This window comes from Peromyscus californicus, unplaced genomic scaffold, assembly GCF_007827085.1.
Source record: "Peromyscus californicus insignis strain IS unplaced genomic scaffold, ASM782708v3 Scaffold_5__1_contigs__length_169319896, whole genome shotgun sequence".
Lineage (NCBI taxonomy): Eukaryota > Metazoa > Chordata > Mammalia > Rodentia > Cricetidae > Peromyscus > Peromyscus californicus.
In genome coordinates, this window is record NW_026294573.1 from 67,571,240 (window position 1) to 67,590,616 (window position 19,377).

The following is a 19,377-nucleotide window of genomic DNA, read 5'->3' on the forward strand; positions in this document are numbered from 1 at the left end:
CCAGTGTACTGTGAGACTCAGGGTTAACCGCCTTGTCTTTCTTCACTCAATGCGAGGAGACAGAGAAGATGGCAAAAAATCTAAGTTAGCCAAACTTATATTTTTAGAAATAAAAGCCATATACATTTAATATGGAGCTGCAATGTTATATAACTGCACAATTAAAAAAAAACTATTGGTGTTTATCCAAGCAAGCCAATATTTGTACTTTGGAATTCATTGTCTCGTCTTGCATAGATGATGTCATCAACCCAGAAGCAATAGTGACTGCTGTTCTAAGACTGCAGATGCCTACTCCATGATTTACAGGCTTATCCCTGCAGTTTATAGAGTATAGTCACAATTCACAGTTTGTATCTAACAGGAGTCTGTCTCAAAAAATTTAATTAATGTTTTTTCATTTTCATGAATTAAAAACTCCAAACAGAGCAGTGAAGCAATTAGAATCACATGTTTCTTTAATTCTTTTCATTATGATGTTGAACAATAGCCTGTCTTAAATTAGTTCACAAACCTTGTTATAGGGAACAATAAAAAGCTTAAGAGAACTGTTGAACTTCAAAGTGTATGTATGTCCACTTGTTACATGGTAATGGGATAAAACATTCTCTACATTTACACAGCTGTCCACATTGAAATGGTATTTTTCTATTAAACATACTATAGCATGTACATATATAAGCTTAAATGGATTCCCATGATCAACCTGTTTTAGCTGCATTTTAAGGCTATGATGCACGTGTTGACTGTATATCAACATCTCCTCATGGAAATATTACTTTTAATATCAGTAGACTCTACAAAGCAAAATCAGGGGTGGAGTCAGTGGAGCAGAAGGTGATAAAGAATAAATAATAGAAACAAATAACATACCTATGTGAAACTTTTAAATAAACAATCTTACGTTCCACATTAATGAAAATGTGGTTGCAAACGTGTAATACCAACACTGAGCACCAAATACGCATAATTTGAGGCTATACAACAGAAGCTTATGCTTTCTGAGGCTTCTCTATAAAATATACACTTAGTGTGTTAAGAGTTTTCTTTTTGAGGGTATATCAGAGAATTTCAAAGACAGACAGCTGCACTTTTGCTTTCTAGCACTGTATTATCCAGGGCTAAAACCCAGAGCATGAAAGCAAGAATTGATCTTTTGTCTGTTTTAAGTGATCTCCCCACGGTCCAGACGCTCACTTGGCTGCCATGCGGAGGGCACTCTCGGCATCATGGATGTTCTCCTCCAGTCGACGCTTGTCCTGCTCCAGCTGGGTAAGATGTCTATTGAGCTGACGTAGAGATTGATCTTTCCTTCTCAGCTCCATCTTTGCCTCGGAGAGACTCTGCGAGCAGACAGAAAACAGAGCTACTTGTCAGTCCTGATAATTAACTTCAATTTATGCCATAGGCTATTAGACAGAGAAGAACACAGCCTGACTGAGAAGGAGAGCTGGGTCATTACACAGCAAGGTTTAACAAATTTTCTGCAAAATTTTACATACCTGCTAATCAGACATGAGAACTACACTGTTCTGAGAAATATTTGGCTACAAAATGCAACTCTATTTTATTGTGCAAAGTAAAACAAACAAACCATATTATTACTAAAAATTTCTTATTATAGAAATCTGAAGCCATAAATGCTTGCTTTTAATGATGAAAAGTAAAGAATTGATGGGACAAAGCACATGATGGCTAGATTCTATTTAACTCTTGACATAACTAAGAGCTTTCAGATTCCCCCAGGAGTGCATGGGTGAAGGAAGGGAACCAGAGGAAATGGTGGGCTCATTTTTTTTTTATAAACGGTAGGCTCATGTTTTTATAACTCTGTCTGTGACAGATTGTTCTACACATTTCAGTAGACAAATAGGACTCAGAAGTAATTTTTATTTGCTTCCTAACAAATAACTTCCACATCAAGGACAACTACATAAGTATGATCAGCATGTTCTAACTAACGAGACACTCAATACAGGCGTTCATAATGATTTAGGGTTTACAAATGTTTCCTAATCACAGAAATTACAAACTGTGGATTCGGAGTTCTTTAAACATCAACTTAGCACAGGAATTCCAGCATGCAATTGCACAGCTTTTTTAAAGGGTTGATGGAGAAAGTATTAGAATCAGAAACAATTTTAAGGAGTATTTTCTAGACCACATTTAAAATTCTAGATTGTAAAATGGTATAGGAATCAAAGGATCCCCTGATCACCAAAAATCTGTTCATCCTTTGCCTTCTAAAATTTCTAAAATAAGCTTATTGAACAGATTTTACAATTAAATTGGTTGACCAGCCAGCCAAACAACTGACTGCACACACTTCTGCTTTATTCCTTTTACTAGTTTAGCCACACATGAATATCCACAGCTGTGTTTCACAACTCCCATGAAGAAGTGATACATTCAGTTTCATGTCTGAAACTCTCTTCTTAATGTAGTCACAAAGATATTATAAATCTAAGCCACTTATGTGAGCTAAAGCAATTCACCCCAAATGACAAGAAATTTAAAGCAATCCAGTCAAATCAGGTGTTTAAAAATGCTGCAAGCTTTTAAATTCAGTAATTTACTTTCAGTCAATCAATAACTTCACATACAAGCATCAAAACATAAGTAAAAAGCAACAATGGTTATGTATTAGATACTTAAATTTATTTTCAAACTTTAATATTAATGGACCTTTAAGAACACCCCAAAGTTGATCAATGGGTACTGCATGATGGTTACATAGAAGTTCCAGTGGGCTACTGTGCAGGAAGGTGACCATAAGTAAAAGCAATATAGCATATATTTTTAAAAGCTAAAAAGTGAGTTGAATATTTTTTCCCTACAAAGAAATGATAAGTACTTGGAAGACAGATGTGTTTGATCTGATTTAAGCATTACATAATGTATAAATGTATTGAAACATTATATATTACTATAGAAGCTGTGTCTTTATTTTTGATGTTAAAAAATTAATTTATCTTAAAAATTTGAAAAAGAATGTTCTGCCAAGGAAATATTCAAACAATGTTTAAAGACAACAAAGAACAGATTTTAAAAAAACATTCCAATTCTAGTAATTTTGTTAAGATACTTAAAGGCATTGAACTATCAAGAGATTCTTTGTTTAAAAAACAAAAGCTATTTGGTTTAAACTTAGTATTTCTGATCTATCCCAAGCAATTAAAAAAGGCCACTTTTCTACCACCAGTTAGCATAAAGCTTTAACTCTTCTTCCAAAGGAAATGATAAATGTTTGCTAATCCATTAAAATTGCCTTGCTCAGTAAGTCCTAAGACTGGAGTGCCCACTTGTGAAGGGGCTGGCTGTCTGGGCTTTAACATACTGTTTCCAGCCTGGCTTGTCCAATCTGAGCTCATCCATTTGCTTCATTTTCAAACACAATGGTCTGTTCAGCAATCTATGTTATACACTGACAGAAGACAGAACCCAGCATCAGTGCTTTATATACCAACTGTCTCCTGGCTGTGCTTTCCAGTTCATCTCTGAAGAGTTATGACAGGCCATCAGACCCCTCTAAAGCATATAAAGGTATGGAAAAGAAACACAAAGTTACAGAGATCCTTGCATGTGAAAATAAAAACATAAAAGTTTTTTTTAAATAGAACACTGTTGTTTTACTTTTAGGCATAGAATTCTTGTTTTAAAGAGTTGGGGGACCTAACCAAGGAATGTATAAATATCAATGGGCCCTAAAGTTCAAGCAAATGTGTATAAAAGACAAAATTATAAAAAGTGGATCAAAAATGTCTTCTTAACCTTTCTGATCAAAAATTGTGATCCTTTTAAAAATTCTGAGGTTCAGTTAAAGAAAACTAATTTTATATATACTATATACTTGCATATAAATCTATCTCACATGTAAAATACACACCCTACTTGTGAATTTTTAAGTTGTGCTTTTCTCTTCTCTTGTTCAGATTTCCTAATTAAAACCCACAATAAATTTTATGGACTCTAATATTTCCAGCTGAATGACTGGAACCAAGAGGGTGTGCCTCTGGGCAGCAAGGCAGCAGTGATAAGCAGCAGGTTAGCCACTAATTTCTCAACCAGGGTAGATTGTGAAAGTGTGATGTTCTGATATCCAAGAAACTGTTCAGGAGAGAATAGGATAAATCAAGTTTAATAACTCTGCTCCTAATTGTTCCCCCAATGCTCAACTCTAATTACTTGGAGAACTCTCCTGACTGTCACCTGATATTAAGTTGTTGGAGGCTGAGCCTGGAACAGCGAGATAATCAATAAACATTTAGTGGGGAAAAGAATGAAGATCCTGTTAAGCAGTGGGAACCTGCAGCACCCAAAGCCCTTCTGCTCATGAGAAAACCTATGGGACAGCCAGAGTGATTGCAAAGCAATAATCCAAAGAGCTGTTTTTAGGCCTTGAGGCCTTTAGGCAACAGTGCATTGGAGGAAAAAAGGTTAACACGGTCACCCTAATTACAGCCCACTCTCACATACTTCATATATAAGCGAAGACAAGCCAATTAGGTAGAAAGGAAGATAAGGGAAGTTTTATTTGTATACTAATTAAACCCCTGATGAAATTAAAGGAAAAACATACAGCTCTGTAATTGTGTCTGAGAAAGGTCACTCCGGGTTCAGTTATCAGAACGGCACAGCCTTGAGATACTTCACTTAATCCACAATACAGCCCTCGTTTTGTACTCAGGTCTTAATATTTACAAAAAAAGAGAAGGAAAGAAAGAAAAGAAAAGAAAACTCAAAGCCTGATACTGAACTTATCTTTAAATGGTGTTGTGAACAATTTGAGCTGTTAAAAAGTTAATGCTACATATTATAATAAGAGTCTTTTAAAAGGGAAAAATATTCTACTGACCCAAGAACTCATGTGTCAATACTTTCAAAAATTTTACTTTTCATTTTAAATCCAAAAATGCTTGAAAGCAAATTTTTAAAATTATATCCCATCTACCACATATCTTTATGGTATTTCTTTTCAGTTACTACTCGCCTTAATGTATACCTCTCATGATCCAGGAGAGGAAAAGCAAATGCTTCTAGTAAAATACTATTGCAAAAAGGTATTTACACTTGACTAGTTCCCTAAATTAGTCACAAAAAATGATTTACTAGTAATAAGAGTTAGCAAAGCACAGGATGGACACAAAGAAAACAGATACTACGAAGATTTGGGGATAAATATATGGCTGGGCTATTAAACACCTCACGCATTTTTAAATAATCTTACTTATGGTTTCTGAAGTTTCTGTAATAAACATATTACTACTGAATAAGAACACAAATTATTTTAAGCCATTCATAATTTTGTATTTCTAAATCTTTAAATGTTTGTTAATGCTAATAATTCCTTTAATTATTACTACAAATTGAAATTATATAGTTTTGCCCTAATAACACATTTTGTGTAATGAAAACAGATATATTGAGACATAATTCACGTGTCACTCAATTAATTTTTGTATAATTTATGAGGGTTTGGTATGTTCACAGAGATTTGCAGCCATCACCAATGTAAGTCATTTTTATACTCTTTCTTTGAAGAAAATCTTTTTTAAAATGGTGCTTTAAATATAATATGTCTAATTATTTCAGCAAACTCTAATTTAAAGATACACAAAATATATAAGGTTTATAATTTTGGTAAGTGATTTTAAAACTTAAAAATTTAGCAGGGCAGTGGTGGCACACGCCTTTAATCCCAGCACTCAGGAGGCACTGGCAGACAAGATCTTTTTCAAGGCCAGCCTGGTCTACACAGTGAGTTCCAGGACAGCCAGTGTTACACAAAGAAACCCTGTCTCAAAACAACAACAACAACAACAAAAGATTTCATAAAATGAATTCCCTGAATCAGAGTATTTGATTAATAGTTGTTCAGCACAAAAGTTAAAGTTATCTGTATGCTGTACACATTTCTCTAAATAATATTTCTGCATGCCGAGGGACTCGCCTACAGTTTTTTCTCATGGAGGTACAGTCTTGTGCTTTAGATCATTAGGCCACTAGGAAAACTAAGCCCCAGGAGATACAGCTCTTATAGATTTTCTTTCATCTAATGGGGACTATCTTTGGATCCACATTCCTCCAGACTAAAAGCTAATGGCTATTCAATATGGTAGAAAAAGTTAGTCATTCAAAGTGAAAACAAGAAAAAAACCTTTAAACTATGTTTCTGAGGTCAAGGGGAAATGTAACAATTTTTAAAACTAAGTTTGCAGTGCTGAGACTCGGCTCAGTAGCCCTTCCTGCACCGTTATGGTTGGATCCCCAGCACTGCAAACAGCAATTCTGATACGAGCAATTACAATAATACACTTACTGCTACCCAACTGTGACTTCTGAACAAACATTCCTGGCTAGCAGTAAACTAAGCAAAACCTTTCAAAACTAGAAAAGGAAATAATGCCATCTTCAGCCAGTTAGAGCGTGACAACTAAAAAATTGTATTAATCAAGAATTAATTTGAGTGGCTACTGCAAGCTCACAGAAGGGTCAATGTGTACATGATATAACCATCAAGTTCACTGCAGGGCAAACAGGAGTAAAGCTAATACTCACTATAGTCTACAATTAAGTCAACGATCTGTGAACTGAACAATTAGGTAATTTATAACAAATACACAATGAAAAGAGATGGCACTATGTGGTACATTAATTTATATGCTTTTCCTTTATATCTTTATTTTATAGAATTAACAGATATTTTATGCAATTTTAAGGCAGCTTTCCAGAGGGCATTATTGTTCTGGCTTTGACCTTGAGGCATCACCCCTAGAAAGGGAGCAGGTAACTGCTCTACCTGCCTATAACCTTGAAGTACATCCCCCTGGGGCATGGCCTTTTGGGGACCCTTAAGAACTGAGATGCATGTACCTGGTGTTCTCTCTTCCCTGGTGGTTATTTGGATGCTGAGACAGACCAGGTGGAAGAACAGCGTGGATCATAGCTCGGCTTTCCAGGACCCTACGATAAATCTCCCATGTTACAGTGAGTTTTATCCCTAATAAACTTCTTGCCCTTTAAGCAGACTCCATGAATTTACTGCTTTACATTATCTTTTATCATTTTCTACTATGAACTTCACATGGAAGGTAGACAACACACTTATGAAATGAACAACTTCTCCACTTTCAGTGTTGAGTGGATGGGAATGCCTGTCAGATCTCATGTGTCCAGTAAGACAAGAGATGTGAAAGTATCCTATAACCAGAAGACTAAATACATCTTAAAATATAATTAATACAATAATTATGTTTCTAGATCTTACGTCATTATAGTCTTCTTTAAATAAATCTAAGCAGACCTCAGCAGCCGGCCAGCAGATGGGAGACCTGCGCACCACCATACCTGCCAACCACTGGACTCTGTCACCACAAGACTCACCTATCCCAGCATCTTCTCTGTGGACAGCCCTCTCACGCAATATCACCAGACCCCATAGGCACCACCATGCCAGTTGGAAGAACAGATTCCAGCAGTCAGCCAGCAGCAACCCCTATAGGCACAAGCACCACCTACACCAGCTGGAAAAACAGACCCACTCTGCCACCCAACCACACCTACCCTAGCATCCTCCCTGTGAACAGCCCTCTCCAGTAACATCAGCAGACCCTATAGGCAGTTAGAAGAACACATGGGTAAATGCCAGTGTAAGAATACATTCAATAACATAAAGAGCAATATGGCACCACCAAAACCCAGTGGTCCTACAACAGCAAGACTTGAACATCCAACGCAGATGAAACAGAAGAAAACGACCTTAAAAATAACTTTATGAAGATGACAGAGGCCCTTAAAGAAGAAATGAAAAATTCCCTTAAAGAAATTGAGGAAAAGACAAAGAAAAAATTGGAAGAAATCAATAAATCCCTTTAAGAAAACCAAGAAAAAAAACAATCAAACAGGTGAAGGAAACAGTTCAAGACTTGAAAATTGATATAGAGGCAATAAAGAAAACACAAACTGAGGGAATTCTGAAAATGGAAAATCTGGGTAAGAGAACAGGAACTACAGATGCAAGCATCTCAAGTAGAATACAAGAGATGGAAAAGAGAATCTCAGGTGTTGAAGATACGATAGAGGAAATAGATTCATCAGTCAAATAAAATGTTAAATACAAAAGATTCTTAACACAAAACATCAAGGAAATCTGGGACACTGTGAAAAGACCAAACCTAAGAATAATAGGAATAGAAGACAGAGAAGAATTCCAGCTCAAAGGCACAGAAAATAAATTCAACAAAATCATAGAATAAAACTTTCCCAACCTAAGGAAGAACATGGCTATGAAAGTACAAGAAGCTTACAGAACACCAAATAGACTGGACCAGAAAAAGTTCACTTGCCACATAATAATCAAAACATTTAACATACAGAATAAAGAAAGAATATTAAGAGCTGCAAAGGGAAAGGGCCAAGTAACATATAAAGGCAGACCTATCAGAATTACACCTGACTTCTCAATGGAGACTCTGAAAGCCAGAAGGTCCTGGACAGACATTTTGCAGACACTAAGAGACCACGGATGCCAGTCCAGATTATTATACCCAGCAAAACTTTCAATCACCATAGATGGAGAAAACAAGATATTCCATGACAAAACCAAATGTAAGCAATATCTATCTACAAATCCAGCCCTACAGAAAGTACTAGAAAGAAAACTACAACCCAAGGAAGTTAGCTGCATCCACAAAAACACAGGCAATAGATAATCACTCATACCAGCAAAACCCAAAAAAGAGAAACACACACTACCAACAATAACACAAAACCAAAAAATAACAGGAATTAACCATCACTGGTCATTAATATTCCTTAATATCAATGGACTCAAAAGAAACAGGCTAACAATGGATGTGAAAACAAGATCCATCCTTCTGCTGCATACAAAAAACACATCACTTTTTTTTTTAATTATCAGTTGCATGGCATATGGCAGGCTTCTTGTTATGTTTTGCCACGTGTTCCGTGGCTTATCAGTCTGCTGGCATGTTGTTCCTTGGGCAGCAGGCTGGCATCTCCCCTGCCTCTGCCTTCTTCTTCCTGTCTATCTGCTTGGATTTCCTCCTGCCTCTAAGCTGCCTTGCCATAGACCAATGCAATTTTATCAACGAATCAGAGCAACACATATTCACAGTATAAAGAAAAACATCCCATAGAACTTCCGCTTTTCTTTCTAGTCAAAAAGGAAGGTTTTTAACAAAGTAAAATTACATATAATAGAACAGTTATCAAGCAAGAATTACAGTTACAATATCTAGTCTATTTGTATTTTTTCAAAATTAAAGAAAATCTTCTACCATCTACCCTATATTTGTGAGTTTAAAGTTTCATATCTAATTTATCTTTTATCATAACCAAGGAAAATTATAACTATCTAGTTTTCAACTACATCAAAGACCACAGAAGGTTATAATATTACCTAAGTACACAGGAAGGGTGTTGTAAAGCAACTTCCAAAAATTTAGAATGACAGAGACAGCTGTCTGCCTGGACAGTTACCCAAAGTTCCTCTGCAATTTTAGGGCATCCATCCTCAGTCTATAGGTCTAGAGTTTCTTTGTTTGTTTGTTTGTTTGTTTGTTTCACACATCATTTTCAAAGACAGGAATTACCTCAGAGCAAAGGGTTGAGAAAATATTTTCCAATCAAATGGTCCTAAGAAGCAAGCTGGAGTAGCTATTCTAATATCTAACAAAATAGAATTCAAACTAAAATGAATCAAAAGAGATGGAGAAGGGCATTTCATACTCATCACAGAAAAAAATCCAAGATGAAGTCTCAATTCTGAACATCTATGCCCCAAATACAAGAGCACTCACATTTGTAAAAGAAACATTACTAAAGCTTAAATCACACATCAAACACCACACATTAATAGTGGAAAACTTCAACACCCCACTTTCACCAATGGACAGGTATACCAGACAGAAACTTAACAGAGAAATAAGGGAATTAACAGATGTTATGACTCAAATGGACTTAACAGACATCTGCAGAACATTTCACCCAAACACAAAAGAATATACCATCTCAGCACCTCATGGAACCTTCTCTAAAACTGACCACATACTGGGTCACAAAGCAAACCTCAACAGATACAAAAAAAATTTGAATAACTCCCTGTATCTTATCAGATAACCATGGGTTAAAATTAGAATTAAACAACAACACAAACTACAGAAAGCCTACAAACTCATGGAAACTGAACAACTCTCAATTGAATTACCACTGGATCAAGGAAGAAATAAGAAAGAAATTAAAGACCTCCTAGATTTCAATGAAAATGAATGAACAACATACCCAAACTTATGGGACTTATGAAAGCAGTGCTAAGAGGAAGGTTCATAGCACTAAATGTCCACATAAAGAATTTGGAGAAACCTCACACTAGCAACTTATCAGCACATCTGAAATCTCTAGAACAAAAAGAGCCAACTCACCCAGGAGGAGTAGACAGCAGGAAATAATCAATCTCAGGGTTGAAATCAACAAAATAGAAACAAAGAGAACAGTACAAAGAATCAATGAAACAAAGAGTTGGTTCTTTGAGAAAATCAACAAAATAGACAAGCCCTTATCCAAACTAACCAAAAAGGCAGAGAGAGAGCATCCAAATTAACAAAATCAGAAAGGAAAAGGGGGACAAAGCAGACACCACAGAAATCCAGACAATCATTAGGTCATGCTTCAAAAGCCTGTACTCCACAAAATTGGAAAATCTAAAAGAAATGAACAATTTTCTTGATAGGTACCATATACCAAAATTAAATCAAGACCAGATAAACAATTTTTTAATATTTTTATTTTATAATTAACTTAATTTCACATATCAGCCATGGATTCCCATCCTCCCTCCTCCCACCCCCAGTCTTCCCCCCCAATCAACCCCCCACTCCCACCTCCTCCAAGGCAATGTCTCCCCTGGGGAGTCAGCCCAGCCTGGTAGACTCAACTGATGCAGGTCCAGTCCCCTCTTCCCTATACCAAGGCTGAGCAAAGTGTCCCAACATAAGCCCCAGGCTCCAAAAAGTCAGCCCATGTACCAAGGACAGGTCCTGGCTCCACTGCCTGGGGGCCTCCCAAACAGTTCAAGCTAATCAACTGTCTCACTTATCCAGGGGGTCTGGTCCAGTTCCATGGAGGCTCCTCAGCTATTAGTCCACAGTTCATGCGTTTCCACTAGTTTGGCTATTTGTCCCTGTGCTTTTTCCAACCATGATCTCAATATCTCTCGCTCATACAATCCCTCCTCTTTCTCGCCAATTGTACTACTGGAGCTCCACCTGGGGCTCGGCCATGGATCTCTGCATCCGCTTCCATCAGACACTGAATGAGAGTTCTATCATGACAGCCAGGGTGTTCGGCCATCCGGTCACCAGAGCAGGTCAGCTCAGGCACTCTCTTGACCATTGCCAGTAGTCTACAGTGGAGGTATCTTTGTGGATTTCTGGGGACCTCTCTAGCACTCTGCTTCTTCCTATTCCCACGGGGTCTTCATTCATCATGGTATCTCCCTCCCCATTCTCCCACACTGCTCCTGATCCAGCTGGGACCTCCCTCTCCCCTAAGCTCTCTTTCCTTGCCCTCCATTACCCCACCCCCACCCCCAGTTTGCTCATGTAGATCTCATCCATTTCTCTGTCGTTGGGTAATCTCTGTGTCTTTCTTAGGGTCCTCTTACTAGGTAGCCTCCCTGGAATTGTGAGTTGCAGTCTGGTTATCCTTTGCTTTACATCTAGTATCCACTTATGAGTGAGTACATACCATGTTTGTCTTTCTGAGTCTGGGTTACCTCACTCAGGATGATTTTTTCTAGTTCTATCCATTTGCCTACAAACCTCATGATGTCGTTGTTTTTCTCTGCTGAGTAGTACTCCATTGTGTATATGTACCACATTTTTATTTATCCATTCTTCAGTTGAAGAGCATCTAGGTTGTTTCCAGGTTCTGGCTATTACAAATAATGCTGCTATGAACATAGTTGAGCATGTGTCCCTGTGGTATGATTGAGCATTCCTTGGGTATATGCCCAAGAGTGGTATAGCTGGGTCTTAAGGGAGGTTGATTCCCAATTTTCTAAGAAAGCACCACATTGATTTCCAAAGTGGCAGTAGTCTTGAACGCATTGGCACCAGAGATCACTTCCTAAATATAACACCAGTAGCACAGACACTGAGAGAAACAGTTAATAAATGGGACCTCCTGAAACCGAGAAGCTTTTGTAGGGCAAAGGACACGGTCAATGAGACAAAAACGACAGCCTACAGAATTGGAAAAGACCTTTTCCCACATCTGACAGAGGGTTGATCTACAAAATATATAAAGAACTCAAGAAACTAGACATCAAAATACTGAACAATCCAATTAAAAAATGGGCTATAGAAATAAACAGAGAATTCTCAACAGAAGAAGCTCAAATGGCTGAAAGACAATTAAGGAATTGCTCAACATCCTTAGTCATCAGGGAAATGCAAATCAAAATGACTCCGAGACACCATCTTACACCTGTCAGAATGGCTAAGATCAAAAACACTGAAGACATCTTATGTTGCAGAAAACAATTTAAATAGACCTATAACCCTCAAGGAAATAGAAGGAGTCATTAAAAAGTCTCCCAACCAAAAAGTGTCCAGGGACAGATGGTTTCAGCACAGAATTCTACCAGAATTTCAAAGATAAGTTAATACCAATACTCCTCAACTTGTTCCACAAAATAGAAACAGAAGGAATATTGCCAAATTCTTTTTATGAGGCTACAGTCACCCTAACACCCATACCAAACAAAGATGTAACAAAGAAAAGAATTACAGACCAGTCTCCTTTATGAACATTTATGCAAAAATTCTCAATAAAATACTGGCAAACCAAATACAAGAACAAATAAAAAAAAAATCATCCACCATGATCAAGTAAGCTTCATCCCAGAGATGCAGGAATGGTTCAACATATGAAAATCTGTCAATGTAATCCACCATATAAACAAACTGAATAAAAAAAAAACCACATGATCATCTCATTAGGTGCTGAAAAAGCCATTGACAAAATCTATGGTGATTTTTTATTTGTGCTAAAATGTGATTTCATTTGTATGTTAATATAGTTGCCTGGGAATCAGAGCTAACAGCAAGGCATTAAGCAGAAGTCTGGCAGTGGTAGCACATTCCCTTAATCCAATCACATGGCAGGCAGAGTCTGTGTGTTCAAGGACACAGCCAGCTTAGTGACACATGCCTTTAATCTCAGTACCAACCATAGAGACCTAGAGGTCTGTATAGACAAGCAGTGATGAGGAAGCCATGTGGTTGGGTTTACAGCCAATGAGAAGGCAAAACAGAAAGGCAATAAAAAATGTAGGACACAGGAAGAAGGTCCCTTTCTCAGGGAAAGGACGACAGCGACAGTGAGGGGTAAGAAGGTCGTCTTAGCCCTAGGCTGCTGCTCGATCTCTGGGCTTTTAACTCTGCATTTGGCTCTGAGTTTCTCGTTTAATAAGACTGTTTAGAATTACATCCACAAAAATCCAACACTCCTTCATGATAAAAGTCTTAGAGAGATCAGGGACACAAGGAACATACCTAAACATAGTAAAAGCAATATACAGCAACCCGACAGCCAACATCAAATTAAATAGAGAGAAACTCAAAGTGATTCCACTAAAATCAGGAACAAGATAAGGCTGCCCACTCTCCCCATATCGATTCAATATAGTACTTGAAGTTCTAGCTACAGCAATAAGACAACAAACAGAAATCAATGGGATATAAATTGGAAAGGAAGAAGTCAAACTTTGGCTATTTGCAGATGATATGATTATATACATAAGTGATCACAAAAATCCTACCAGGGAACTCCTACAGCTGATAAACACCTTCAGTGATGTGGCGGGATACAAGATTAACTCAAAAAAATCAGCAGTCCTCCTATATACAAATGATAAGCAGGCTAGGAAAGAAATCAGAGAAACAACACCCTTTACAATAGCTACAAACAATATAAAATATCCTGGGGTAACTCTAACCAAACAAGTGAAGGAGCTGTATGACAAGAACTTTAAGTCTTTGAATAAAGAAACTGAAGAAAATAACAGAAAATGGAAAGATCTCCTATGCTCATGGATAAGTAGGATTAACATAGCAAAAATGGCAATCTTACCAAAAGCAATCTACAGATTCAATGCAATCCCCATCAAAATCCCAATACATTATGTTCAAACGGGACAAAAAAGGATATAGTTACCTTTCCTAGAATTTGACATTTAACCTAAACTTTTTCTTTTCAGAATAAAGATACCTTTGCCCATACCCAGCAGGAAGCAATTTTAAGAATACAACGCCCACATTCCCAAAGAGGTGGTGTGGGGCGGGTGGTTTTTTGGTCTTTTAATGAGTTTTGGGTCTGGGATAATTTTCATTGTTTAGGAGGGTTGGTTACAAGTTGTTGTTAAGGGTTAGGAAAAGGGCTAAGCAAAGGAGATTATATTTAAGGTTATTGTGTAAAAAAAAAAAAAAAGAAAAAGAAAAAGACAATTACAAGTTTTAAATACTTTACATTGGACTAGATTGTTTTATATTGTATACAAATTATATATATTGAGATTGATATTATTAGAAAATGCCATACATATATTTCTAATCTTGTTCAAGATATTGTACTTGTGCCATTCATTTAACAATGTAATGCAATTTGCTGATCCTTGAATGTTATTACCAACTATTAGGATATAAAGAAATGAAAGTTAGCACTTAGACATTACAATAGAACTTGTAGTCATATTAGGTATGTTTTCAAGATTGAGCAGATCTATTTTAGATAGACAGGTCATCTTCAAACCCTTCAGAGATCTACAGAATATGGCATTTAAAATGTTTTAATAACTTAGAAAATTTTTCTTTTTTGTTATGACTGTGATTGGCAGTACCAATCTACTTCAGAGAAAATATGGGCATTGAAAAAAAACTGCAATTGGAGTTAACTTTCATTGTGGCAAAAGTTAGCCACTGGACAACAAAGTATCCTCGAATCAACTGCTGACAAACAGGACAAAATGGACAGACAGGACACGAAACAAAGGACTACTGATTCTTGCCAAGACAAGTGTGGTTGTGGCTTTATCAAAAGGCATCTTCTGAGACCAGGACAATATGGCACCATCTCTGAAGTGGCCTTTGCAATCCGGAAAAGGTACTATGCCCTTTTCTTCGAAGGCAGCTGAACAGGCAGTGGACTGATGACTTCTGATGTGCAGTGGAACAGCAGCTGAAACAGTCATTCTTGAAGAGTAACTAAGCTCACACCTCTCAATTGTAGACTGGCACTTAAAGAGATGTGGAGAAGAACGGGATGCCGAGATGAAGCCACACACACACAGACAAGAAGAATGGACAGCTGAGTTCAAAAAACATCAACAATTTCCAGAATTTAAATCCTGAATCATGACATGACACTAGTGGAATTCAGGTGTTTCTGGTACATGGACTGCTCTCACCCAATGTGAGGTTGAACTGTTGACCTTGTGTACATCCTAGTTCACAAATGAGTCTGTCAGATACGCTAAGCCTATAGGCTGAAGATGATGCCCCAACACTGCAGAGAAACCTCAGCTGACTGTCCAGGCAGCTGGCTGTTTCTGTCAACTCACATTTTTTTTGGAAGCTGTTTGCATGCACTTCCTATTTTTATTTTTGTTAGGTAATATTATTTCCTTCTTGGGTCTCTGAGGGAGTTGAAGATTAGTTATGTTGAAGATTAGATAGTTATAGTTATAGTTTTTCTTATTAAGAATTTCAGAAAAGAAACTCACTAGGGTGTAAGTGTATAAATTTGAAAGACGTTGTAAGACAGTTCTGTTAGTAATATAAGTTAGGAAAGAAAGTGAATCAGGTACATTTTGGACTTACCAAAATAGGATAGATAATGGAATTATTTTCTCTGAATTTATCAAATGCAAATTGACTAGACATTGTTTAGGTATTTATAGCTTGTATATATGGTATATAGTTATTGTACTTTTGTATATAGTTTTTCTCATATTAGTTATAACTTTTTTCCTTTTATTAAAATAGAAAAGGGGAAATATGGTGATATTTTATTTGTACTGAAATGTGATTTTATTTGTATGTTAATAAATAAAGTTGCCTGGGGGTCAGAGCTAATAGCAAGCCATAGCAGAAGCTTGGCGGTGGTGGCACACGCCTTTAATCTCAGCACTTGGGAGGCAGAGCTAGGCGGATCTCTGTGTGTTCAAGGATACAGCCAGCATGGAGACACACGCCTTTAATCTCAATACCAACCTTAGAAGACCTGGAGGTCTGTATAGACAGGCAGTGACAAGGAGGCCATGTGGTTGGGTTTACAACCAATGAGAAGGCAGAACAGAAAGTCAATAAAAGGACAGACACACAGGAAGTAGGCCTCTTGCTGAGGGGAAGGACGGCAGTGGCAGTGAAGGGTAAGAAAGGGTTTTTAGCTCTTAGCTATTATTCTGACCTCTTAGGCTTTTAACTCTGAAAAAAAATTCCCAATACAATTCTTCACAGACCTCAAAAGAACAATACTCAACTTCATATGGAAAAACAAAAAATCCAGGATAGCTAAAATAATCCTGTACAATAAAGGAACTTCTGGAGGTATCACCATCCCTGACTTCAAGTTCTACTACAGAGCTATAGTAATAAACACAGCTTGGTATTGGCATAAAAACAGACACATGGATCAGTGAAACTGAATTGAAGACCCTGACATAAATCCACACACCTTTGAATACCTGATTTTTGACAAAGAAGCCAAAACTGTACAGTGGAAAAAAGAAAGCATTTCAACAAATGGTGCTGGCATAACTGGATGGCAGCATGTAGAATAATGCAAATAGATCCATATCTATGCCCATACACAAAACTAAATCCAATGGATCAAAGACCTCAACATAAATCCAGTTACACTGAACCTGATAGAAGAGAAAGTGGGAAGTCGTCTTGAACACATTGGCACAAGAGACTACTTCCTGAACAGAACACCAGTAGCACAGACACTGACGTTGAAAATTAATAAATGGGACCTCCTGAAACTGAAAAAGTTATGTAAGGCAAACCATACTGTCAATAAGGCAAAATGGCAACCTACAGAATGAGAAAAGATCTTCACCAACCCCACTCTGACATAGGGCTGATCTACAAAATATATAAAGAACTCAAGAAACTAAACATCAAAATATCAAATAGTCCAATTTAAAAACGAGGTACAGATCTGTTGTAGATTATTTTAAGATGTATTACATTTGTTTATGCTGTAGAATTTTTTAATGATGCAAAGATGTGTTACATTCTTTCACGTTGCACTTGTTTAACTCTGTGAAGCTGTGTTACTATGCCTGTCTAAACCACCTGATGATCTAATAAAGAGTTGAATGGCCAATAGCGAGGCAGGCAGAGAGAATAAACAGAAGGAGAAATCTGAGAGGAAAAGAAGAAAGAGCAAGAGAACAAGGAGCAGAGGATGCTAGGAGCCAACCACCCAGCCACACAACCAGCCACAGGGTAAGAAGTAGAGAGAGGAATACAGAAATAAGGAAAGGTAAAAGGTATATGTGTTAATTTAAAGATAAGAAAAGCTAGCAAGAAACAAGCCAAGCTAAAGTCAGGCATTTACAATTAAGAATAAGCCTCCATGTGCGATTTATTTGGGAGCTGGGTGGCAGGCCTCCCAAAAGAGCAAAAGCAACCAACAACAGAAACAACCAACAACACAGGTCTAAACAGAATTCTCAACAGAAGAATCTCAAATGGCTAAATACATTTAAAGAATTGTTCAACATCCTTAGTCATCAGGAAAATGCAAATCAAAATTACTCTGAGATATCATCTTACACCTGTCAGAATGGCTAAGATCAAAAGCACTGATGACAGCTTATGTTGGAGAGGATGTGGAGTAAGGGGAACACTCCTCCATTGCTGGTAGAAGTACAAACTTGTACAGCTACTTTGGAAATTCATATGGCAGTTTCTCAGAAAAATAGGAATCAATCTACCTGAAGACACAGCTATATCAATCTTGGGCATATAACCAAAAGATGCTCAATCATACTACAAGGGCACTTGCTCAACTACTCAACTATGTTCATAGCAGCATTATTTGTAATAGCCAGAACCTGGAAACAATCTAGCTGCCCCCCAACCGAAGAATGGATAAGCAAAATGTGGTACATTTACACAATAGAGTATTACTCAGCTGAAAAAAAAAAAAAGACCTCATAAAATTTGCAGGCAAATGGATAGAACTAGAAAAAATCATTCTGAGTGAGGGAACCCAGACCCAGAAAGACAAACATGGTATGTGTTCACTCATAAGTGGATATTAGGAATAAAGTACAGGATAACCAACCTACAATCCACAGCCCCAGAGAGTCTAGATAACAAAGAGGGCCCAAAGAGGGAGCATAGATTTCCCTGGGAAGGGAAAATGGAAGAGATCCTCTGGGTAAACTGGGGGCAGGGTGGGGAGGATGGGGGCATAGGAACTTGAAGGAGCAGGTTGGGCTGGCTGGGCATGGGAGCTGGGTTGGGGGCAGGATGGAAGGGGAGAGTAACGAAAGAGACCTCTTAATAGGGAAGACCATTTCAGGGTTAGGGAGAAACCTGGTGCCAGAGAAACCCTCAGGAATCCACAAGGATTACCCCAGCTAAGACCCCTAGCAATAGTGGAGAGGGTGCCTGAACTGACCATCTTACTGTAATCAGATTGGTGACTACCCTCATTGTCATCAGAGAGCCTTTATCCAGTAACTGATGGAAGCAGATGCAGAGATCCACAGCCAAGCACTGGGCCAAGCTCTGGGAGTCCTCCTGAAGAAAGAGAGGAGGGATTATATGAGGAAGGTGGGTCAAGGTCATGACAAAGGAACCCACAGAGACAGCTGACCAGAGCTCATGGGAACTCATGGACTCTGGATCAACAGTTAGGGAGCCTGCATGGAACCAACCTAAGCCTTCTGCATTTATGTGACAGTTGTGTAGCTTGGTCTGTTTGTAATGCTCCTAGCAGTGAGATCAGGACCTATCCCTGGAGCTTGAGCTGGCTTTTGGGAACCTGTTCCCCATGATGGATTACCTCGCCCAGCCTTTATACAGGGGGAGGAGCTAAGTCCTGCCTCAACTTGATGTGCCATGCTTTGTTCAAGCCCATGAGAGCCCTGCCCCTTTCTGAATGGAGACGGAGGAGACATGGATGGGGAGGGAGGTTGATAGGAGTAGGGGGTAGGGAAAGGGAGGAGAGGAGGGAGTGGAAACTGTGGTCAGTATATAAAATAAATGAAAAAATGTTAATTAAATTTAAAATAAAAAATGAATAAATTTTTAAAAATAAATAAATCTAAATCTGCAT

The 19,377-nt window shown here is 37.8% G+C and overlaps 1 protein-coding gene across 3 annotated transcripts in view; it reads right to left on the minus strand.

Annotated features, from left to right (window-relative positions):
- Positions 1-19,377, minus strand: part of Ccdc171 (coiled-coil domain containing 171) — a 314,303-nt gene that overhangs the window by 108,262 nt on the left and 186,664 nt on the right. For all 3 annotated transcript variants that reach the window (XM_052716877.1, XM_052716878.1, XM_052716879.1), the window contains one exon: positions 1,198-1,343. In XM_052716877.1, coding sequence (XP_052572837.1) covers positions 1,198-1,343 — 146 coding nt within the window. The remainder of the gene's footprint in view (positions 1-1,197; positions 1,344-19,377) is intronic.